Raw genomic sequence first — 24,398 nt, forward strand, 5'->3', positions numbered from 1 at the left:
ATAATGCTATGAGAATGTCAAACATTGCTTTAAGAATGACATTCTACATATATTGACATATTTTATATATTATTGACATTTGTTGTTGTACGAAAAACTGAAATTTTTTTAATTTTTTTAAAAAATTTTGACATCGGAACATATGCAAGTTGGATCTCATTAGAATCCATATGAAATTATCTTTAATTTGATATGTTGTGCGAAAAAATAATTTAAATTGAAAAGGTTATATGCGTTGTAAAGTTATGTGATATTTTTTAAAAGTTAATTATAACTAATTTATTATAAATTGACCTTAATGTCCTTATTGACTTTTTTTTTTTTTATCGTATTAACATTTCAGACTAATGGTTTAAGCCCTTGATTTAAATATCTAAAGACTACTATTATTTAATTATAATTAACAATTAAATATTGAGTTAGTAATATAACACTCTCCGGAGCAATATATAATGAAATTTACATAATAAACAAAAGTAAGTAGGATATATACCATTATCCATAAGTATCAAAGGACATTCAATTAAAAGTAAATTAGATGAAATAATCTTTAACAAGTAAATCTTTAACAAGTAAATAAGACAAGTAGTGAAAACATGAATATTACCGGCTGACTCAGTGAAAGAAGATGTCGAAAATAAATTCACGGTTCATCGATTGCTTTCCCTCTTCGTCTTGTTTTTTTCCGATCGGATAAAGAATGGGGTACGACGTTGCTAAAGGCGAGGAATTCGAGCGCAAAGCTGAGAAGAAAATTAAAGGATGGGGCATGTTTGGCTCCAAATATGAAGACGCTGCCGATCTCTATCAAAAAGCAGCCAATTCCTACAAACTCTCAAAATCATGTGAGTATTCCTTCAGTTTGATCTTCTTTAGAGCGATTTGATGATTTTCAATGCCAGATCGATCATGTACAGTATAGTTAATGTGATTTTTGAGATTTAGATATTTAGGCTATGTAATTGAATAAACTAATTAGGTGAATTCAGTATATACATTAATTGGAGCTAGTTTTGTGATCAGCTCTTCAATCTAATTCGTAAATCTAAAGTAAAAGCCCCGATTATTATTTTCCAGCTTAGGAATTTGAGGTGATTTATAGATTGGGGATGAAATAAAAATTTGCGAATTGAGCTGAATGCTTATGCATTTACGATTATGTTGCTCTTCAGGGGACAGAGCAGCTTCAGCTTACATCAAACTGGCTAGCTGTAATTTGAAGGTTTGTGAGTTTTAGTTGCAATTTATTATTTTTCTGTTGGAGCTGGGGAAGTGATTTTGGTATCATAACTCGTTGCAGTCAGACAGCAAGCACGAAGCTGCAACTGCTTACGTCGATAGTGCAAATTGCTACAAGAAAATTTCTCCCAAACGTATGTGTATGTTGAAGTTGCTCTAGATTCTTGAGTTTTTGGCTTAATGTGGTTGATAATGTGTGTGGAAGCCGAGGAATTGTAGGACTGAGTTTGGTCTCATTTTGTGCAGAGGCTATATCGTGTTTAGACCAAGCAGTAAATTTGCTTTTGGAGATAAATCGACTCAATATGGCTGCAAAGTACTGCAAGGTAAACTAAATGAATGAAGGACTTCTACCTTTGTCCTATAGAAATAGGCTAATTGGGGTTGACACGGGTTTAATACGTAACTAGTAAAGTAAGAGAGAAGAAGAAAAGCTTTCGATAAATGGATGTGGACTATTTCTATAGGACGGACAAAAAAGAAACTCAGCCTTTTCCTATGGGAGTGTCATATAATTGCTTTTATTTCATTATACTTGCCTAATACATCTTCCGATCTCTGTCATGTCTCTAGACTGGTGCTTAATTGTACGGAGTCTTTTGGGCCGCAGAGTTGTAGACCCGTAAATGGTGGCTGACATAATTTAAATCTTTTAGGATATTGGTGATTTGTGCGAGCAAGAGAAGAATATGGATCAGGCAATAACTTATTTTGAGCGCGCTGCTGACCTTTATCAGATCGAGGAAGCTAACACTACGTCGAGTCAGTGCAGGCAAAAGGTTGCGGAATTTTCAGCACAGTTAGGGAAGTAAGTTTTAATGATTCCTGCGGTATTTCAGTAATGGTTAGTTACTTAATTTCAAGCAGTCCTGGCACATAATCTGGACTTTTCTGTTGCATGAAATAAAATTAGATTAAACGGATTACGTTGTAGTCTCTTAATTTGTATATTAAGAGACTGCTTTCTTTTCTAATTAGGTACCATACAGCTGCTGAAATATATGAACAGGTAGCTGGCTACGCTTTGAGCAATAATTTACTGAAGTATGGAGCTCGAGGACATCTTCTTAATGCCGGGATTTGCCAACTATGTAAAGGAGATATTGTAGCCATCAACAATGCATTAGAAAGATATCAGGCAAGTGTTTTTATTCAATATGATTTGAAATCTTCCTTCGTTGACCTGTTTTCGACTTCTATAACAGGACCTGGATCCTACATTTTCAAGGACCCGAGAGTGCAGGCTTTTATCTGTAAGTGTTTTGCTCAATTTGGTTGTTGAATCATCTTCCTTATTCCCATCACATGTGTTATTTTAGCACCTCTTGTAATCACGTTGTGTGCTCATTAGAATTTGGCAGTCGCATTTGATGAGGAAGATGCAGCAAAGTTCACTATCGCAGTCAAGGAGTTTGACAGCATAACCAAACTGGTAATCTCACTTCGCCACTAAATTCACGTTTTTGATGATGAATTATGCATTATTAACAGAAAGACAGTCCTCGTCTCGATATATCAGTCCTATCTATTGAATCTCGAAACACTGATTCCTATCCTCTCCTCAAATATCATCCGTCGACATTGGTGAGTAGTAGTAGTATAAGTCGTGTATTATTCTGCAGGATTCTTGGAAGACGACACTCCTCTTGAGGGTGAAGGAACATATAAAGGAGAAAGAACTCGAGGAGGATGACCTGACTTAAGCAGCATTTGGCTCTGCAAAATGCGAATTCGTTTTTCGTTTACACCATTAATCAGCTTGCTGGTATAGCTGCCTAATATAAATGATAAGAGTTTTACATAAATAGATTTAGCTATAGACGCAATATAAATGATAAACTAGTTAAGAAATATGCACATTTATTGTTTGTGCGATTGTGGTTATCTCTACTATATAGATTGTGGGAATAATATCTGCGGCTACATCCATTTACATAGTAATGGTTCTATTTTATTTTGTTCTGAATTTTGTGCTGTTTTTTAATCTGAGCTTTGTTTTCTTGATCATATTTAAATAAGTTGGTCTGGATTTGTCTTGGCCATTGTCGTATTGGCTAGGAAAGATTCCAACTACCGAAATAAAATAACTTCCCTCTCTCGCTTCCAAATTTGTCGCTTATCCTCGTATTTATTTATACCAACTTTATAAGTATTTCTGTCATACTCCTTTTGTCCCTCTATAATTATCCACTTTGATTTTGGCACGAGTTTTAAGAAATATAAAGAAAAATGAGTTAGAAAAGTCAGAGGAATATAAGTCACTAGTTTTATATTTTCTGCATTCATAATAGATGACATACTTGAGTAATGATACGAGATCTTTAGGAGATATTGTTTTGTATGTTAGGTGGAGAGGGAAAATAGTATACTCCATCCGTCCCATAAAAGTAGAAACTTTTGGGGACGACGTCAGTTTTAATATGAAATTGGTAAAGTACTAGAGATGTGGAAAGAAAAAAGATTGATGTATTGTTAATGAAGAATGAAGCTAGTCTTATAAGAGAGAAAAAAACTTGCCAAAAATAGAAAGATACTATTTTTGTGATGAATCGAAATAGAAAAAAGAGACTATTTTTATGGGATGGATTATATTAATGTGAGATAGAATTTTTTTTCATAAAAAAAGAAAAGAAATGTGACATCTTTTGTAGGATAAACTAAAAAAAAAATGTGACATCTATTATGGAACATGAAGAGTAATAAAATGCGAGTAAAATAAGTATGTGAAATATGAGCTCTACTTACCCTTTATAATAAAAAGTAAAAATGGACAATTAATAGGGATGAATGAAAATTGCAAAAGTGAATAATTAATGGGGAATAGAGTGGTATACTATGCATTCAAAACAAACTAGATTTCATATCAAATTTCATGCATTCCAAAACTCTTCAATAAAACTCTCCAATGAAAAATGGTCTTATTTTGTCATTTTAGCATATCCACGAAAAATAGTTCCACTTTTAAAAATAGAAAGATTTTCTTTCATAATTTATCCATTTTTTCTCCTCTTTTCTATACTCTACTTACTTTTTTTTTCATGTCTCTTACTTTATCTACTCCCCTTGTTTCTTCATAGTTGAGTCATTTTTCCATTTTAAGAAGTTTTTTCATAGTTGAGTCATTTCCATATATGGTAACTTTTTTCTCTTTCTTACTTTACTCTCTCTTATTTTATTCTCTCTACTCTATTCATTTTATACTTTATTCTTTCTATCTTTTCCTCTTTCTTACTTTTTTATCTATTTATTTAACACACCCAACATTCATTTCTAAAAGTTCCGCCTCAACTATGAAGAAACGGAAAAAGTATTTTTTTACTTCTGTCTTGCTTTACTAATATTTCCATGAAGTACGTCTCATCTATAAGTATGATTATTTTTTTTATAGACGGGGAAGTATTTCATACCGTTGGACCGTTGATTTTATTAAATCACGAAGATTTGTACTAATAATTGATCCTCTAATCAATAAAATGAATAGATAAAAAACAAAAACTGAGTGCTGCCGTCCAATTATAATATGAATTCTCCCCGAGTGTATATACATTATACATAACATAATTGTATCATTACTCCACCGGGAAAGCACTGACCACTCCAATGGCCGCCGCACTCACCTCCAACCGCCTCCGAACTGAAACCGCGCAGCTGCTCCACTCTCCTCCGTCCTTCCCTCGCCCTCGTGGTGCTCTCAACCTCAGGAAGCAGAGTCCACTTCCCCTCCGCAGCATTGGATTGGTGAGATCCTCCGCCACGACCGAGGTTGAGTATGCCCGCACTGCCGAGGAAGAAGAGGAAGGTAGGATACTGCGAGTTGGACTCATCTGCGGCGGTCCTTCCGCCGAGCGCGGAATTTCTCTCAACTCCGCCCGATCAGTGCTCGATCATATTCAGGTTTCTGCTTTCCTAAAACTCAATTTTAGTCCTAAACATATGACCAAAATACGAATTTGGTCCAAAACATTGACTTTCTGAAAAATACATCAATAACAAATGAAATACTATTTATCAGAGTGGTCATTTTTTACGGTTTCATCAAAAAACTAACGGTCATGTCACTGTTATGGACTTGTTTTTCAAAAAATGAATATTTGGAACAAATTCGTGACATTTCCTCGTTTGCTCATTTGTTGTGCCATAGGGAGATGATTTGCACGTGAGTTGCTATTACATAGACTACGCTATGAAAGCTTTCGCCATTTCGTCTGCTCAGCTCTACTCGAACACACCTGCCGATTTTGATTTCAAACTTGAAAGGTATATAACACTGCTTTCTACCTTCACCTTCTTTTCATTCTTAATACAACTGTTCTCTCATCGCGCTATGCTTGCAGCCTTGCGCAAGGCTTTGAGTCGTTAGCTGAATTCGTCCAACACCTTGCCACCTCTGTCGATATAGTATTTCCGGTCATACATGGTCGTTTTGGCGAAGACGGAGGGATTCAAGTCAGATTATATACCACTACTCAAACAAGTCTTTTACTACTACATGTGTTATTTTAATTATGTGTGATGCTATTTTTCAGGAGCTATTGGAGAAATCGAATATTCCTTTCGTTGGAACGCAGTCTAGTGAATGTCGCACTGCATTTGACAAAGTATGTCATGAATTACATTCTTTAATGATAGAACAGTGAGGCAAGTGCTTATGTTGTTTGCTATCGAATATTTGCAGTATGATGCCTCGTTGGAGCTTGACAGACAAGGATTCGTTACAGTACCGAGCTTCCTGGTACAGGTAAAGGTCGTATGGTTTTTAAATAATTTGTCTTCTTCGTTTCTCTCAGAATGATCTTCGTTTTCAGGGATATGAATTCGAACAAACTGAGTTGTCAAATTGGTTCAGTAACCATAATTTGGATGTCGAACAAGGAAAAGTTGTGGTAAGATATTTCTTCATTTAAAGGAGATACTGAAAAACATAACATCACCATATTTGTGACACAATTTCAGGTAAAACCAGCAAGAGCTGGATCGAGTATTGGAGTTGCTGTTGCTTATGGTGTTACTGATTCTCTAACAAAAGCTAATGCAATCATTTCAGAGGTAACTCTTCATCCCTCTCCTCTATTTATCAATTACAATGGAATTTATCAGTTCTCTTTTTTGGCAGGGAATTGATGATAAAGTTGTTGTGGAAATTTTCCTAGAAGGTGGCAGAGAATTTACAACCATCGTTCTCGATGTAAGTTCTGGCCTCGATTGCCAGCCAGTTGCTCTACTCCCAACTGAGGTATAAGCTCATCTCAGATCAAAATTTCATCTACATTTTCAGTTATGAAATGGTGCGCATATGTTTCTTTTATTGTAAATTCGGATGCGTATGTAGGTGGAACTTCAATCTCACAGCAACGTCGATTTAAGTGAAAAGGACGTCATTTTTAACTATAGGCGAAAATATCTACCAACACAGCAGGTAGAAAGAGCTTTTTCTGCATGTTATTTTATGTTCTTTAACTCGATTGCTGTTTCGAACTTGTCCAAAATGACCGTGCAACCTTTGCAGGTTGCTTACCATACTCCACCTCGATTTCCAGAAGATGTAACTAGACTTATTCGTGAAGGTGCCTCTCTGTTATTTCATCGGCTTGGCCTGCGTGATTTTGCTAGAATCGATGGTTGGTTTTTGCCACCTTCGGCTAATGCTAGGTACCTTAAAGGCAATAAGTTTGGGCACTCGGAGTCAGGGACAATAGTGTTCACTGATATTAACCTGGTCTGATTATGCAATCCATCTATTTTAGTTCCAATATTTTCAAAACATTTTACTTCATTTAATAGAATGTTATCATCCAGATAAGTGGTATGGAGCAAACAAGTTTCTTATTTCAGCAAGCTTCAAAGGTTGGATTTTCCCACTCCAATATTCTTCGCACCGTAATCCAACATGCTTGCTTGCGGTTTCCCAGCCTCCACCGTTATAGTGTGGTGTCAAGTCCATATCTAGAGAAGAAATATTCGAAACCTAACAAATCTCCTGCAAAACATCAAGATCAAAGGAGGAAAGTTTATGTTATTTTCGGTGGAGACACTTCAGAGCGACAAGTATCCCTTATGAGTGGAACTAATGTCTGGCTAAATTTACAAACATTTAGCGATGTAAGTTTTCACCATCCCAATCTTCTTTTCGTTTTATGAAGCGATACGGTGAAAGAAGCTTTTTGTCTACTACAGCTCGAGGTGACACCTTGCTTGCTCGCATCCAGTACAAACGGCTCAAGGGCGGTTTGGTCCTTACCGTAAGCCATTTATGCATAGTCTTTAAGTGTATACGCAACACCAGATGTTTACTAATATATTGCGAAAAATCTTGGCGTTGATTTTGGTGGACAGATATTCTGTGGTGCTGAGGCATACTACTGAGGAAGTTTTGGACGCATGCATTGAGGCCATTGAGCCTGTTCGAGCAGCGCTGACTTCTCACTTGCGAAGTCAAGTAATGGATGAGATCGCAGAAGGGTTGAAGAAACACACTTGGTTCACAGGGTTCGATATATCTGATGACATACCAAAGAGACTTTACCTTGACCAATGGATCAAGCAAGCTAAAGAAGAAGGGGCAGCTGTTTTTATTGCTGGTACAAAAAAACTTACTACATTCGACTATAAAATACGAAGCTACAATACTGATCATTTTAATTTGCTGGATAGTTCATGGTGGAATAGGCGAAGATGGTACTCTTCAGTCGCTATTGGAGGCCGAGGGAGTTCCCTATACTGGTAACATTCGACTCTGTCTCGTACGGTTACCGTGAGTTGAAACAACACTTTTGATCATCTGCTGTTTGAATTCAAGGTCCCGGAGTTTTTGCTTCCAAGACATGTATGGATAAAGTAGCAACGTCGTTTGCCCTCCAACATGTACGGTAACTAGATTCCCAACGTGTACGGTAACTAGATTCGTTCACCATTTTTTAGAAACTTCACTCTTGACATTAGTATCAATCTGGTTTCAGCTTGCATCTCACGGTGTCCTAACAATCAATAAGGAAGTAAGAAGGAAAGAGGAACTACTAAAAATCCCACCACTCGAAACATGGCATGATTTAACATCAAAACTCGGTTCTGACACAGTCTGCGTTAAACCAGCTAGAGACGGTTGCTCAACTGGAGTAGCAAGATTATGGTAGGTATTCGCATCTTCAACTTGAGGACGCTCTTTCTTGCTCCCTTCCATTGATATGATATGCATTTCGCGCTACAGTTGTGATGGGGACCTTGCTGTGTATATCAAAGTGCTAGAGAGTGGCCTAGCGCGGATTCCTCCTAATAGTTTGTCAAAGGTATATATTGAGAATCTACATGTAGACTGTAAGTAGAAAAACATCTTTGCATACTTGATTAGCATTATTCCACGAATTCATACAGGCGCACGGGATGATTGAAATGCCAATTCCTACTCCAGAGCTCTTGATATTCGAGCCCTTTGTTGAGACTGATGAGATAGTTGTTTCACCCGATACACATGACTTTCTGTGGGAAGGCAATAGCCGATGGGTCGAGATAACAGTTGGCGTGATCGGTAAACGCGGGGCAATGAGGTCTTTGACTCCTAGCATCACTGTTAAAGAAACTGGAGATATACTATCACTAGAGGAGAAATTTCAAGGTATTGATTCTATTCATTTAAGAAATTCTTTCTTTTCTTTTTTCTTACACGTTGCATATTTTTTTCTCGTTTTTGCTAGGCGGAACCGGCATCAACTTGACACCACCACCCCTCTCAATAATAAGGTCATTGAGATATTAATTCTAGTAAATGTTTGCTGCTGCATTTTCTTTCTATAATCTTGTTATAAATAGCTTTACAGTTGTGTATTTTCTTTATATGTTACTCGTGCTTACATTCGTGTCCACATAAGCAGTACGGAAGCCCTTGAGAAATGTAAAGAACACATTGAACTCATAGCGAACACTCTCCAGTTGGAAGGATTTTCGCGAATTGATGCGTTTGTGAATGTTGACAGTGGCGAGGTAAGTTGAATATCGGTTAGATTGATTTCTGACTGATCGATCTCGCGAATAATGTAAGATTTGTATATCTTGTAGGTGTTGATCATTGAGGTTAACACAGTTCCTGGGATGACACCTTCCACAGTCCTAATTCATCAGGTAATTAATCTTAATCAACACTTCATTATATAGTCAAATAGTGTTGTGAGAAAACATAGAATATAATCAGTGTGTTGATTTGTAGGCACTTACAGAGAAACCTCCCATGTATCCTCACCATTTCTTTCGGACACTGCTGGACTTAGCTTCTCAAAGATGTCTGTAAATTGTGCCATTTTCTCTGATATAAGTCTCCTAAAACTGCTTAGTGAGACATGTGTGCTTGTTCTAAATTTAATGTGTTGCAACTTACATTTAGAGGTGTCAAGTATGGATTTTAGTCCGGCAAAGCCTTTTGTAATTGTGATTTTAAATTTCAAAGTTACAGATTCATGCATTTTTTTAATAAATTTCAAAGCAACATATAGATACATGGCTTAGAGAAACATATTCTCATGAATCATGGTTTTTTACATTAATTCTGCAATCTAATGTACTGTATACACATCCAAATAGAAGAGAAGTTGAAATAATTATTAAACATAAAACTTCATTACTTCCTCCTGTCCTGTCCCCCATTTAAAGGCCCGGTTTGACTTGGGTAATGGAGAAAAAGTTAGACAAATTTATAATCCCTCCCTCAAACTCTAGGAGTCCCAGTTTATCATTATTACATGTTCCATTTTAAGAGTTTTGGTTAGAATATTTCATACTCTCTCCGTGGCCATATTTTCTTTTTCGTGCGTCTCATACAAATAGTGCATATCCATTTATGATAATCTTTTTATCCTTCTCTTTTACTTTATCATTTATGGGTTCCACCATCACTACACAATTTCAACTATTTTTTCTCGTTCTCTTTTACTTTACCAATTACACATTTAAATCTGTGTCAACCCCAAATGGCATATTTCTATGGGACGGAGGGAATAAATGGTAATAGGTCACACATTCCACTAACATTTTTCCACTTATATTTTATTATAAAACTAATATATAAAAGTAGGATTCATATTCCATTATCTTTTTTCACCAACTTTCTTTGACGTTTCTCAGAATCTGTGCTGAACTCAAATGAGACTTCTAAAGTGGGACAAAGGGAGCCAATGAAATCATGGATTTTAATGTGCAAGTGGCAAAAATAAAAGAGAGATGAGAAAAAGTAAAAGAGAAACAAGAAAAAGGTAATGAAATGAGTGTTAGAGCATCCACAATGGTCGCCCTAGTGGGAGGACTAGTAGTTGTCACATCTGCATTTCTTAGTCCGACCCTTCTTTCTGCAGTGGTTTCGCTCTAGTGTCTGCCCTATCAATTATCCATTTTTCTTTTGAATTTTAACATTATTTTTTTTATGTTTACGCACATTATAAAAAGGAAAATTAGATATTAAATTAAAGAACTATCAAAACATACATTACTTAATTAAAAAAATTACAACGGAAATACTTAAAAGAGGTAAAATTTCAACGACTCCTACATGCCCAAACTTCTTCAACCATGTCATTCATGAGTTGAAGATGGGCTTGTCGGTTGCGCATGTTCTCCTCTGCTTGTAATTTCTCAGTGATTCCGCAGGGTAAACCTCGAATGACCAGCGGGGTTGCATGACCTGCGCTCGGTTCGGCTTCATCATTGGACCAATCGTCAACTCTTGAACCTTTATCGTGAATAATCATGTTGTGAAAAATGATGCACACGTACATGACATTGGCGATATGATGCATGTACCATGAACGAGCCGGGGCTTTCACTATTGCCCAACGCCCTAGAAGTACACTGAATCATCGCTCCATATCCTTCCGTGCAGACTCTTGTCGTTGTGCAAAAAAGGCTCTCTTCAGATCCGTTGGGAAGGAGATCATCTTCAAGAAAACTGGCCAACTCGGGTATATATCATCGGCTAAGTAGTACCTCATATGATGCTGTCGTCCGTTGGCAGTGAACTTGATAACCGTAAAGTTTCCATTGCATTGTTCGGTGAAGAGACTCGACGTGTTCAGCAAGTTGATGTCGTTGTTTGACCCGGATACGCCAAAATGAGCATGCCAGATTAAAAGACAGTGGTCAACGATGGCTTCAAGGATCATCGTCGGGTGGGTACCCTTATACCCATTGGTGAATTGGCCTCTCCATGCTGTCGGACAATTCTTCCACCCCCAGTGCATACAATCTATGCTCCCTAACATTCTAAGAAAGTCGTGCACCTTATCGTGCATCTGCATCAGGAACTGGCAATTTTCGGCATTCGGCTTGCGCAAATATGTGGCGCCGAAGGCGTCAACCACACCTTGAAAAAATTTTGCCAGACACTCCCGGCCAGTTGTATCCCCGACGTGAAGATACTAGTCGAACATGTCCGCCGTGGTACCATAGGCCAATTGATGAAACACAACCGTGCACTTCGTAAGCGGGGATAGACCGATTCTGTGGAGAAACAGTTCTCGCTGCATCCTAAACTGTCAGCGACAGACGTTGATGAGCTAGGCCATGCTCTTGGTGGACGAATGTCCGATGGCGGATGAGCGTCGAGACCTGCTCTTGTTCTTGTATTGCACGAATACCTCCGAGAATCTTGTCCCCAAAAGAAAACATTATGCGTGTCATAGCCCGATTTGGATCTTCACCCGAAAACTTTTGAAGAGTGAATGAAAGAGAGATGTTTGATTGTGAGAGATGTTGTGTGAAAGTTATGTGAAAGTTTTGTGAAATGAGTGAAAATTAAGTTGAATTTATTATAGAAATTTAAAATAAAAAATAAAAAAAATGGAAAATGGGTCCGAACAAAGGATCGGTCGTCCGACCCAGACGACCGAACTTTCGATCGTCTGTCAGCCTGCAATGGGCGGACGATCTCACAACCATTGTGGATGCTCTTAGTGGATTTTGGGGTCACATTATAAATGATGTGAGTTGTATCACTTGTACTCCCTCTGTTCCCTCATATTTGAGGCGAAATTTTTCGACATTGAGTTTAACAAATGGATGTTGAGTGTGTCAAATAAATAGATAAAAAAGTAAAAGTGGGAAAAAAAGTAGAAAGTGAATAAAGTAGAGAGAATAAAGTAAGAAAGAGAAAAAATTACTCCCTTCGTCCCACTGTAGCTGAGTCGTATTTCTTTTGTGTTGTCCCACTGTAGCTGACTCATTTCCTTTTTTGGCAAAAAGTATTATACTCTCTCTTCATCTCTCTACCTTTTTCCTTTGTACTTTTTCCTTTTACTTAACTCATTTAAAACAATTTTTCTTAAACTCCGTGCTGAAAATAAATGCCTCTACTATAGAGGGACGAAGGGAATACTATATTTGTAAATAGTTTATTTTATCACCATGGTGTGAGAGGACTTGTAACAGTAGAAGTCACGCAATGACTTTGATTTAATATGTCTTAGTTCTAGGGTTATTTGGAAAGTTTAGATTAATTACCTTTAATATCATTGGAAAACACTAGTTTTAATGCTATTGTACGTGTGTGTGGTTTTAGGAGGTGGCTCAAAGATTTGGAAAGGAAAGATACGAAGTTCATGAAACTTGGGAAGGAACAAGATATATGTAGATGATAATTTTGCAGACATGAGATTCAGAAGGTATATGAATCGCTATTTTGTTATTAACTAAGTTTTAGAATTTGCACATGAAACTCAGAAGGAAAATGAATTGCTATTTTGTTATTAACTAAGTTTTAGAATTGGCACCCTCAATATTATTAAACTTTGGTGTTATGAGTAATTAATCAATATTTGTATATCTATGTTTAGTTTTACTATGCTATACTATGAAAATTGTATTAATTTGTTGAAAAATTATCATAACAGAGTGGGTAAATAATAAAATAAAAATCTATATAAAAACAGTGGCGGAATCAAATCCGCCACTAATAATGGCGCTCCAAATCCGCCACTATTTTAAATTTTTAGCAGCGGAATTTTTGTGGCAAACTATTTTCCATGTCTAATCCGCCAGTAAAGTTTCTGTGGCGGAAAAGTTCCTGCCCCTGAATTTTAATGGCGAGTTTTTTGTCGCGGTTCTGTTCTGCCAGTGAATCTGCCACTAACTCGTTACTGGCGGAAATCTTAGATTTAGTGGCGTATATTTCTGCCTCTAAATCGCGAATTTTTTGTAGTGTATGAAGGAACTTCCTGAAATAGAAAAATAATTCAACTATGAGGGAACGGAGGGAGTATTCCTATTTAATTCTCTTACTTTACACTCCACTTTAATTTGGGTTGAGTTGTATTCCTATATTTGGCTTGTCCTAAGATAGTTGAGTTATTTACTCTTTTGGCAACTCATCTTTCATAATTTATTATGTAATCTCTTACTTTATAGTCCACTTTAATTTTTAACACATCAATTTCTTAAATCTTGTATCTAAAAGAAATGTTTCAATTACTTTGGGATGGATAGAATATATTATTTAAATATAGAGCTCAACGATTGGTGATGATGGGTGCGTTCTATGCAAGGACGAAAGTAAAACCATTAATCATCTCTTTTATAAATATAGATTATTTACCAACTTGTGGTACTATGTTGTCATTGATTGAACTTTTCTTACTGCCTCTGAGACCAAGTTGGAGCAATGCGATTTTGAGACTTAATATTGCAATAAGACTTGCAAAAATAAACACAAATTCCTTTATGTTTACAAAAACAACCACTCATTATTTCTCATCTCCTGTAGCGTGGTCAAATGGCAAGCATCAGCTCCGGCAACGACCGTTTGGCCAAGTCCTGAGGGTGACTCCTCCATAGAGTAGCGGCGCCGCTCATATACTTAACAAGCGGCTGCCGCCGCCGCTTTAAATCCTTGACGGTTAGCCAAGTATTGAAATACTCTCTAAACTGCGTGATCACGCCGTTTTGGAGGGTCCACACGTGCACCCAATACACCTGATCCCCCTCCCACCCCTCCACGATAACGCAGTCGTCGTCGACCACCTCGATGCTCCGCGGCTCGAACTTGAAATCGGCCGGGGAGAATTTCCTGGTGAGCGTCTTCATCATGTAGTGGCAGTTCTGTGGGCCGTGGAACCACCACTCTAGGTCGCTCGCTATGAGGCCCGAGATTCTCCTGTTCCCGGCCGCTAATGCATCATAGAGGCAGCGCACCGTGCCGATTTTTGGATTTTCCGGCGATGCGGCGGCGGAGTGTGCCTCCATATGGTGAGGAGAAGGCTTCTAATTTTATTTTTGTTGGTTTCATTTCTTGCATGTTAGTGATGGTATTTATAGATTTATTTGAGGGCAAAATGGGAAAAACAATGTAAAATTATTCACATGCGCACAATAATACTACCCCGTGCATCTCTAAATATTACTACCTCCGTCCACGAAAATTCGTCTCAGTTTGACCAGGCACGAGTTTTAAGAAATGTAATGAAAAGTGAGTTGAAAAAGTTAGTGGATTGTGGGTCCTATTTATATATATTAGTTTTATAATAAAATGTGAGTAGGAATGAGTTAGTGGAATATGGGGTCCACTACCAAAAATAGTAAAAGTGAAATAGGACAAATTTTGGGGGACAGACGGAAATGGAAAAATAGGACAAATTTTCGTGGACGGAGGTAGTAAATAATAACATTTTGGATTCAGCATGAGTTTGCAAAATTGGTAAAGATAAAGAGAGATAGAGAGAAAAGTAATTAAAGTATTGTTGGTGGAAAATGAGTCTCACCTCATTAAAAAGAAAAGAATTTTTAAAATTAGAAAGTGTATATACTCGTGGAACGAACCAAAAAGGAAAGATTTGCATATTCTTATGAGACGGAAGGAGTACTACTAGAGAGTGATAAATTCTTCTTAAATACTTCTCCACGTTTCCCAATAGAAATCCCATTTTTTATTGACATGGGTTTTAAGAAATTGGTTGAATTTTTAAATAAAGTGGTTAGTGGGGGGAAAAGTTAATGGAATGTAAGACCTGCTTTTATAATTTTATATGTAAGTGAATGAGTTAGTAGAATCTGGAGTCTATTTGCCCAAAATTAATAATGTGAAATGAGGCTTCTATTCGAGACAAGATGAAAATGACAAATTAGGACTTCTATAGTGGATCAGAGGAAGTAACAATTAGGAATCACAATTAAAAAAAATGCTATTAAAATGTGAGACTTCAAAATTAAATTTTAATTTATCTTGAATTTCTAACTTAAAGATTACGAATTCACTGAAATATGAATTGAAAATAATTCATAGAGTATTTTTTATTTTAATACATCCTTCTAATATACATAGAGATATATATGGAAAGGGACATGACCAAGCTGGAAGCGAGGGTGAGTGACATTATGATCACAAATTCATAATCAATGTCTTTGAATTCGAATATTCCGAAATTCACCTATTATTATATATAAACAGTATTTGTGGTTTGATTAAAAAAGCTCTGATTTTTATGAATTAAAAATAAAGCCTAATAAAGATTAGAAGAAATTATTTATTGGATTAAAGAAACATAAAACAAAAAGATCAAGGTTACCTAATAAAGATTAGATGAAACTATTCGATTGAAAATCATAGATTAATATTCGTAATTCATAAGTTGAAACCAATTAAAATCGTATCTGTACATTTACAATCTCAAATAAGAACTTCCAAAAAAGATCAAGGCTATAGCTAATACTACCAAAAATAATATCTAATGGCCAAAATTATTATACCTATTGACATTAACATACTATGAGATTTTTAGTTTGCACCGAACCACATAGATCAAAATCACACATAGTAGTAGGCAAGTGGCATATTCATAGAATTAATTTTTCTCATTCCACATTTGATTAAAAGTTTGCATTCGTCCTTATTGATTAGCTACCAAAACTTTCATTTTCTACTTTGTTTTCTTCTTCTAGTCGATTATATTTACTCCTCTTTTTTAAAGTATTAGGCTTGGAATTATTCCATTAGGTATGCAAGGAAACTGATGCATTTGGATTTCCTTATTGAATTTTTTTGATGTGAGACGACTGCCTTCACTATAAATGCTCTTGCAATACAAACATTTCGGCAATCTTTCGTTTAAATTCCAAAAAGTGCACAAGCATATGTTACAAAATTCAAATGTCTTTATCAACTAATTAATATAAATTCTTATTAATAGTTGGATCCAACTAGATGGGCGCCTTGAAGACATTTTTCATACTCCACAAATCAACCCACATACACAACATATACGAACAAAAAAAAACCATAATATATTTTCTATGTCAATTCATCTATATTAAATCACGCAATATACTCCCTCCGTCCCACTTAAAATGAAACATTTGGAAATCGGCACGGGATTTTATGTAGTGTTATTTTGTGAGTTGATGAGGAGAGAGTAAAGTAAGAGAGATGAAAAAGTAGAGATAGAGTTGTTTCCATTTTAGGAAACGTTTCATTTTTAATGGGACAAACAAAAAAGGAAAACGTTTCATTTTTAATGGGACAGAGGGAGTATTATATTTGGTTCACGATATTGAATTTCACCTCTTAATCCTAGATGGATAATCATATAATAATGATTTAAAGTCAACTTCTCTAACTAAAATAGTACTCCCTCCGTCTCTGAAAATTTATCACTTATTTCCTTTTTCATCCGTCCCTAAAAATTTGTCATCTTTCACTTTTACCATTTTTGGTAGTGGACCCTACATTCCACTGACTCTTTTGCATTCACATTTTTTTATAAAACTAATATAGAAAAGTAGGATACACATGCCACCAACTTTTTCAACTCACTTTCTTTTACATTTCTTAAAACTCGTGTCAGATCAAATGGTGACGAATTATTAGGGACAGATGGAGTAATCTTTAACTTAATCCTTCATAGATTGTTATATGATAATGAGTCACATCAAACAGACGACATCTAACAATAATTACTTTTCTTTTTTTCTCTTATCCTTCACTAATTTCTCATTAAAGCTTTTGTCGTTACAAAAGTCCATATTTTTAAGGAAGGAGTATTAAAATTGGCCCCACATCACTTGCCTTAGGTGTACTATACCTTTTTAATGGGATTTTGATTTTAAAAATTATAAACTTTGGGCGAATTCTATTATTTCCTACGAACTTTAAAATTGATTTTAAAAACCACAAACTTTCAAAAAAGTGCTATTGTTTCAACCCAACCCAAGTAGAATTTTTTTTCGATAGATTGATCTTATATGGCTAGCGGTGAAGTATTTTCGGCTTAGTTTGAATTAAACATGAAACAACGTTGTCTTGACATCCTAATTTATAAATTAGTGTTGAATAATATGGGTCCAATATGATAAAATATGTCTCGTAAAATTTTTTCGGGTTTAAAGAATAACCCGCCATAAAAAATTAACATCAATCTTAAAGTTTATGATTTTCAAGACCAATTTTAAAATTTATGAAAATTACCGAAATTCATCCAAAGTTTTTGAATGTTAAGACCAAACGTTCTTTAATCGAAATTTTATTTCTAAACCTAGGTATCTTAAAAGCATATTTTAAATTCCAATTAACGACGACACACTAATAATTCAATATTTAGTTTTTTATATTACGATTGAGAGCTAAGCCATCTTTTTTGCAATCACTTTAAAATAAAATAGAGTGAACTGCCTCAAAAGTCCTTAATTTTTTGTACTTATGACACCACAGACCCCTAACAAAAACATATAGTGCCAGAGGACCCTACATATAGTGCCAGAGGACCCTAACATTAAATATAATCACGAATCATACCCTAAAAGGGCATTTTTGTCACTCCCTTATATTGTTGACATGAGATTTCTGCCATATTTATGTCAACAACTTCTTATGTAATTTTCTAATAGGTTCTGGTACTTCATACGTAATTAAAATTTTGTCATTATTTACACTTTTCATTTTTTTTATAATATACAGATTTATCATTATCTGCATTAACTAATGTTAAAATAATAAAATGAAACCTTTTTTACCTTGATTTACGGATCAATTTTATTTATTATGAAAATATCCTAAGTTTTGCAGTATTAATTTATAAATTTACATTGTCTTAATTTCAAATACTATTATTAATAAAAAAAATCTCCATGGATTAAAATAGCTAATATCACATGCTTGAATATTTTCAAAATATTACTCATGTTTCAATTTTATCATGAATGGCAAGAAACTATGCAAATTTATATCTAAAGATTGAATGTTCACATGATGTTAAAATTTTTAGAATGAGCTAAATTAAAATTCTTAATAAAATATCAATCATAAAAATCTTCTTAAAGTTAGGCTTAGAGTAACAAATTAGTTCGATGATATATAATAAAACAATATTTTAAATGTCAGTGTTTTCAAGAAAATAATTATTGTATTATCTAATTAAATGTGATAAATTTTTTATTCTGTGTATTATTGATTCAGATTTTATTGCATAAATAACTTTACTTTTCCATATTTTTTGTTGTTTCTAAATGAATTTCCTACATGATATAACTAGTACTCCCTATGTCCCAGTAGAAATGCAACGTTTTCCTTTTTAGGTTGTCCCACTAAAAATGAAACGTTTCCTAAAATAGAAACATCACTCTCTCTACTTTTTCCTCTCTTTTACTTTACTCTCTCTTCATTAACTCACAAAACAACACTTGCATAAAATCTTGTGCCAGAAAACAAATATTTCATATTTATGGGACGGAGGGAGTATATTGTTACCACTAACTAGAAATAGAGGGATATAAGAAATTTTTTTATGTACAAATATTGACAAAACTTTAATCACGTATGAAGTACCAGAACTTATTAGGAAATCACATAAGAAGTTGCAGATAGAAATGTGACAGAATACATATGTCAGCGAATTTAGGTGCCAATAATGCCCTTCAAGCTATTTGGGCATTTTCGTCCGAAAAGTGGCTAAAAAAACTTCATTCATGATTATATTTAACGTTAGAGTCTTCTGGCGCTATTTTTTTGTGTTAGGGGTGTGTGGTGTCATAACCTAAAAAGTTAAGGACTTTTGAGGCAAGTTCACTCTTGAAAATATTATCAAAATGGATGCAAGTACAGTTATCTACTATTCCCTCCGTCCCGCAACAATATGTGCATTCCACGTTTGCAAAACTATATCAATTTAATAATGTAGGTCTCATTATCTACTAATAACACTTTAATTTCATTCACCTCCTCTCTTTTACGAGTAAATTCTATTTTTGTTCTAGGATACATTAGTCATTCCAAATTAATACTGGACTTTATTTAGCTTCCCAGTTTGGAAAAGACGCATGAGGATCACGCGTTACCCGTTAATGAAACGCATCAGATTCATGCGTTTTAGTGTAAGACGCATGACCGTCATGCGTCTTTTAATTTTTTAATTTTTTTATTGAAAGACGCATGACCCTCATGCGTCTTTCCCTAAGACGCATAAGGAACATGCGTCTCTATTTTGAACATAAATCACGAGAGCAGAAGGCAGAACGCAGAATACCCGGCGTGAAAAAAAGGCAGCGGCGATATTCGGCGATTAACGGCGATTCTCGGCGAATTCTTCCAATTTTCCGTTTTATTTCGGTAAGTTTTCTTTAATTCTTCAACATTCCTCACTTATTCGTTGGTAATAGGCTTTTTTATTTCGGTTTTAGGTGATTTTGTAAATTAGGTTTTTGATGAAATTATTCAATTAGTCCCATGATTTGTTGTTTTGTTAATTGTAATGGGTTTTTGTTGATGATATGCAAGCAATTGATTCTATATGTTTGTGAAATTTGTCCAATTATTGAAGTTGTGAAATTTATCCAATTAGTGAAGAAAACTTGTTGAATCTTGAGATTTTTGTTAAGTCTTTTGTCTCCAATTTATGGACGAAATTCAGAAATTAATGCGAGGAATTCACCTTACATTGGGTTGTTAAATTGGGTGGATTCTTGTTTGTAATTATTGTTTTGTTAATATCTTGTAGGATTAGATGATAACTTCAAGTTCTAGAGGGCAATTGTTATATGGACCCGAAGATCCGTCAGTTCTATATCTTCAGAAACAACACATATCAAATAAACTACTGACGGAAGGCACATCACATATTTTCAAAGTTCGTCGGACGGAAAGTAAGACATGGGATGTGGATATACATGCCAATGTGAGGCATTGGCTTAACATGTTTGGTTTTGGAGGCGTGATCGAATGTGGGAAGTCGATGAAGGTCGACAACGAGCTTATAACTGCTTTGGTTGAGCGTTGGAGGCCGGAGACACATACTTTCCATCTACCGGTTGGAGAGGCGACAGTCACCCTAGAAGATGTGCAAGTCCTGTGGAGCTTGAGAGCGGACGGTCGTGTTTTCACAGGCCGTGACCATCATACCAGATATACCGATTGGCCCAGCAAGTGCCGAGATTTGTTGGGATGGATACCCGATGCAGTATCAGAGACAAAGCAAGGCGGTATGCTGATGACCGCTCTGATCAACCAAACGAGGATACCTTTGGGTGACGACCTACCTCCTTATGTCTACATCCAAAGGGCACGTATCCATGCCTTAATCTTGTTAGGAGGACTGATTCTACCAGACACTACTGGGTGTAAGGTTCCTTTCATGTGGCTAAATGCATTTGAGGATCAAGACGATGTGATAAATATTAGTTGGTGACATTTCGGCTCCTTTTTCCATTCATCAGAATCCATAGCCTTGAAGATTCTTTTATGCCTATCCGATATGATACACACCTCCCTCTGGTATTTCACCACATGAATTCTTACAAGTTTCAAGAACCATGTCCAACTGTCGCCAGTTTCCTCATCAACAACAGCATATGGAATAGGCAAGCATTTTTTGTTAGCATCAAAACCACAAGTAACAAACAATTTACCTTTAAATCTTCCTCAGAGGTGGGTCCCGTCAATTGTTAAAACCGGTTGGGCCAGCTGAAAAGCATGTATAGCAGCACCAAATGCCCAGAAAACATAACTAAACACCTTTTTATGTCCGTGACTCAACAGCTCGTTGTGCTTCCACTCAACAATTGTATGTGGATTCTGTGACTGCAGTTCAAGCATGTAGCTTGGTAACTGTCTGAATGATTCCTCTCATAATCTCTAAAGCCTTTCTCTGTGCACACCATGCCTTCTTGTAACTGATTACCACATTGAATCTTTCATGAATATAGGTTTTTATGTTCGAGGCCTTGAAAGCAACATCTTCTCGTATTTGATGTCGTATACACAGAGCAATCATCGCTGATGAAAAGTTAGCATGTCCTCTATTCACACGATGACCTTCACAAGTATGCCGTCTCACCCACTTCCTAATTTTCCAAAGATCATCATGGGCCCTTTGTGTAACAGAAACTTCCCACGAACATTCATTCGTTTTTTCAGCGTCGGTCTCGCTGATAATAGCTATCCCATCTTCTGTCGTTCCTGCTGGAAATTTGCATACGGCATGCCACCTTCTTAACTTGCTCTCAACGACCTTAAACTGTCTTTGATGCCACAAACTCCACATAGTCATAGCCGTCTTCACATGCAGCTTGGAGTCAAATTTTGTTCCTATAGCAATCCGATATGGATGTCTCTCATCCCAGTACATGTTGTGTTCATTACCAACTTCATCGGGTACTTCAGAAGGATCACTTGGTAATTTGCGAAAGAGTTTCATCCCCTTGGAAACGTATTTTGGAAGTGGTTGTTCACCTTGCACAACGGGTTTACAAACTACATTCTCATCATCAGAAGCATCACCAGGAGAATCGTCACTTAGACTGACATCTGCCTCAGATGTTACTGGCGACAATGGTTCATCATTATCTCGTACAATGCGAGTATTATCATCAAGGGTATCTGCAACATCTAAGTCGTTATTTATTCCAACACCAACATTAACAGCATCTGCAACACCCATATCACGATCAGAGCTCACATGTTCAACCCTCGCCGATGATCCAATACCATAATCAACAACGCCATAGTCAACAGCTGGTGTGATTTCTGAACTTCTCACAGGTGAATACTCAACAAACAATTCAATACAACGTGTAGAATTTTGAGCATCGTTGAACATAAACTCCACACTTTGATCAGTGTAAATCTCAGTAAATATATAACTCATAGTGGATGCAAAGACTAGACAATGTCTCCATGATATTTGAATGACGTGTTGATTCATATCTATTCTCATTGCACCACATATCATTGCAACTAATTCAGAATACGAAACGCACGAATTCAATATAATGGAGCCTCTCGCCCGAGGTGGATCATAACAAATACCCAAATGTGGAAGTTGAACTATTTTACCACCCCAATACAAACTCACAAATATTTGCATGATTTCTGCATAAGAAAATATAACAAATACAAAAATTAGGGACAATTTGTTTTCCTATAAACCCTAATTTAATAAATCAGGGAAAACCAACCTAATCTAACAATCTTATTCAATAATTAAGAGTAAGAGATAAACTTACCTAAATATAACGACAAAATGGAAGAAATCGCCGGCAAAATTAACGAAGTCACCGAAAATTGGCTCAAAATCGCGTTGCCTCCTTTTTTTCTCTCATCTTTCGCAGAATGGTATTCTGCCTCTGTCTATCGTGTTTTATGTTCAAAATAGAGACGCATGTTCCTTATGCGTCTTAGGGAAAATAAAAAAAAATAAAAAATTAAAAGACGCATGACGGTCATGCGTCTTACACTAAAACGCATAAATCTGATGCGTTTCATTAACGGGTGACGCATGATCCTCATGCGTCTTTCCAAAACAGGGAAGCTAAATAAAGTCCAGTATTAATTTGGAATGGCCTATGTATCCTAGAAGACAAATAGAATTAACCCCTCTTTTACTTTACCACCATTCACCTCATCTCTCTTACTTTACTAATTTTATCTTAATTCACGTGTCATATTCATTGCCTATATTTTTATGGGACGGAGGGAGTATTTTGCGATGGAAATTCTCTCTCAAAACTTCTTAATTTGACTGATCGATTGGAGTTACCCACCTACCATTGTTTGATTTTATTGAATTTAGGAACCTTTTTCTACATTGTGGCTGTGATTTCATTTGAAGGACTATACAAAACAAGAACAATAAATTATCAATGCGTATCTATGGCCCATAAATCATTGTGTTTGAGTTTGATCAAGAGGTCGAAGGTTTTGATTCAAGTCTGTTGAAATTAGAAAAATAAAATGTAATTAGTTAGCTTTTTATTAGTTAGTTGGTCTTTTACTTAGCCTATATATAAGGCTCTTAGTTGCAATTTGCTGTAATTTTTTCACAATGTAGTCAATAGTGAAACACGTTTTATCCTCTCGGTTTCGACAGTTTCTTCTTCACAGTTTTTACTTCCTTCTTCAATGGAGTTTTTCCCAAATCTCCAGATATCAATTCTCCATTTTCAACATGGTATCAGAGCGCAATTGCTGCGCCTCTGTTTTCCTCTGATTACCTCTATCCTTTTTTTTCGTTTGAATCTTCATAGTTAGGGTTTGTTATTAAAATTGGATCGGTTATTTTTTTTTTCGTATTTCTTCCGCGAGCTTCTAACCGGATTCCGATTTCTCACCGGTGCTCCAGGTTTTTCAATTTCTCTCTTCAAATCTCTCTGATTTTTCAATTCAGATGTTTGAATCGGTTCGTTTTTTGCTTCTCATTCTCTATTTTCTCTCTTTACGGCGTTAATTTCCGTCGATCTGAAATTTCGGATCTGTTTTCTGTCTCGTTTTCGTTTATTCATTGGATTTGTATGATCCAAGTTTGTCTCTCTCCGATCAAAATCGGTTGAGTTTTTCGTTTTGAGAATATGTTTTCTCAAATATATTGTTGAATCTGAATATGTTTTCAGATTTATCTCTGGTTTTTCGATTGTATGTCGGATGATTGTTTTGTTGTTCACCGATTGTTCGGGTGAATCTGTTTTTTCTAAACCTTTTTCTTCAATCTCGTCTATGACCGAAGCTTGGTTGGTGGATGTGTTTTTGATCTTCATTGAGGAGTCAGTTTGCCAGATTTGTTGTTTGTTTGGGTGAGGAAAGGCTATGCTTCTATGCGGCGTTGTTCGTATTGGTGTTGTGATTGTTCTTGGTCATGATGCTCAAGGATTTGAGGCAAATTGTTGGCTTTGCAGCAAGTTTGCTCAAGCTGGATGGTTTTGTTGCTTCATTCATG

The 24,398-nt window shown here is 35.9% G+C and overlaps 4 protein-coding genes and 1 pseudogene across 4 annotated transcripts; 2 read left to right on the top strand and 3 right to left on the bottom strand.

The window, feature by feature from the left end:
- Positions 1-612: 612 nt before the first annotated feature.
- LOC125219130 (alpha-soluble NSF attachment protein-like) lies at positions 613-3,205 on the top strand. The gene is made up of 9 exons (XM_048121011.2): positions 613-845; positions 1,173-1,222; positions 1,301-1,373; positions 1,486-1,565; positions 1,896-2,047; positions 2,218-2,377; positions 2,445-2,492; positions 2,591-2,671; positions 2,862-3,205. Exons 1-9 carry the CDS (start codon positions 701-703, stop codon positions 2,940-2,942), a joined length of 870 nt encoding a protein of 289 aa, XP_047976968.1. The 5' UTR covers positions 613-700; the 3' UTR covers positions 2,943-3,205.
- A 1,560-nt stretch (positions 3,206-4,765) lies between these two features.
- Positions 4,766-9,751, top strand: LOC125219405 (D-alanine-D-alanine ligase family). Its single transcript, XM_048121375.2, has 22 exons — positions 4,766-5,133; positions 5,381-5,496; positions 5,574-5,685; positions 5,766-5,837; positions 5,915-5,977; positions 6,045-6,122; positions 6,193-6,285; positions 6,353-6,472; positions 6,569-6,655; positions 6,746-6,955; positions 7,036-7,338; positions 7,414-7,478; positions 7,573-7,817; positions 7,891-7,959; positions 8,036-8,100; positions 8,196-8,365; positions 8,444-8,522; positions 8,608-8,848; positions 8,928-8,973; positions 9,105-9,213; positions 9,289-9,351; positions 9,437-9,751. Exons 1-22 carry the CDS (start codon positions 4,840-4,842, stop codon positions 9,515-9,517), a joined length of 2,781 nt encoding a protein of 926 aa, XP_047977332.1. The 5' UTR covers positions 4,766-4,839; the 3' UTR covers positions 9,518-9,751.
- A 1,321-nt stretch (positions 9,752-11,072) lies between these two features.
- LOC125221044 (uncharacterized) lies at positions 11,073-11,895 on the bottom strand. The gene is made up of 2 exons (XM_048123171.1): positions 11,763-11,895; positions 11,073-11,578 (listed from the first exon to the last, which is right to left on the bottom strand). Exons 1-2 carry the CDS (start codon positions 11,893-11,895, stop codon positions 11,073-11,075), a joined length of 639 nt encoding a protein of 212 aa, XP_047979128.1.
- Positions 11,896-13,944: 2,049 nt separating this feature from the next.
- On the bottom strand, positions 13,945-14,459 carry LOC125221043 (wound-induced protein 1-like). The gene has a single exon (XM_048123170.2). The coding sequence runs from the start codon at positions 14,449-14,451 to the stop codon at positions 13,978-13,980; it is 474 nt and encodes a 157-aa protein (XP_047979127.1). The 5' UTR covers positions 14,452-14,459; the 3' UTR covers positions 13,945-13,977.
- A 6,532-nt stretch (positions 14,460-20,991) lies between these two features.
- Positions 20,992-22,553, bottom strand: LOC148933419 (uncharacterized; annotated as a pseudogene).
- Between the last annotated feature and the right edge of the window lie 1,845 nt (positions 22,554-24,398).

The sequence above is a fragment of the Salvia hispanica genome, chromosome 1 (assembly GCF_029641045.1).
Source record: "Salvia hispanica isolate PSC_SH4W2 chromosome 1, Shi_PSC_v1, whole genome shotgun sequence".
NCBI lineage: Eukaryota > Viridiplantae > Streptophyta > Magnoliopsida > Lamiales > Lamiaceae > Salvia > Salvia hispanica.

Excerpts from the sequence above, each read along its gene's own strand:
- LOC125219130 (XM_048121011.2), top strand. The coding sequence starts at position 701 with ATGGGGTACGACGTTGCTAAAGGCGAGGAATTCGAGCGCAAAGCTGAG. Across the intron at positions 1,374-1,485 it reads CAAGAAAATTTCTCCCAAAC|AGGCTATATCGTGTTTAGAC; the intron begins GTATGTGTATGT and ends CATTTTGTGCAG. Across the intron at positions 2,378-2,444 it reads ATGCATTAGAAAGATATCAG|GACCTGGATCCTACATTTTC; the intron begins GCAAGTGTTTTT and ends CTTCTATAACAG.
- LOC125219405 (XM_048121375.2), top strand. The coding sequence starts at position 4,840 with ATGGCCGCCGCACTCACCTCCAACCGCCTCCGAACTGAAACCGCGCAG. Across the intron at positions 5,838-5,914 it reads GTCGCACTGCATTTGACAAA|TATGATGCCTCGTTGGAGCT; the intron begins GTATGTCATGAA and ends GAATATTTGCAG. Across the intron at positions 5,978-6,044 it reads TACCGAGCTTCCTGGTACAG|GGATATGAATTCGAACAAAC; the intron begins GTAAAGGTCGTA and ends CTTCGTTTTCAG.
- LOC125221044 (XM_048123171.1), bottom strand. The coding sequence starts at position 11,895 with ATGACACGCATAATGTTTTCTTTTGGGGACAAGATTCTCGGAGGTATT. Across the intron at positions 11,579-11,762 it reads GCATGGCCTAGCTCATCAAC|GTGTGGTTGACGCCTTCGGC; the intron begins GTCTGTCGCTGA and ends AATTTTTTCAAG.
- LOC125221043 (XM_048123170.2), bottom strand. The coding sequence starts at position 14,451 with ATGGAGGCACACTCCGCCGCCGCATCGCCGGAAAATCCAAAAATCGGC.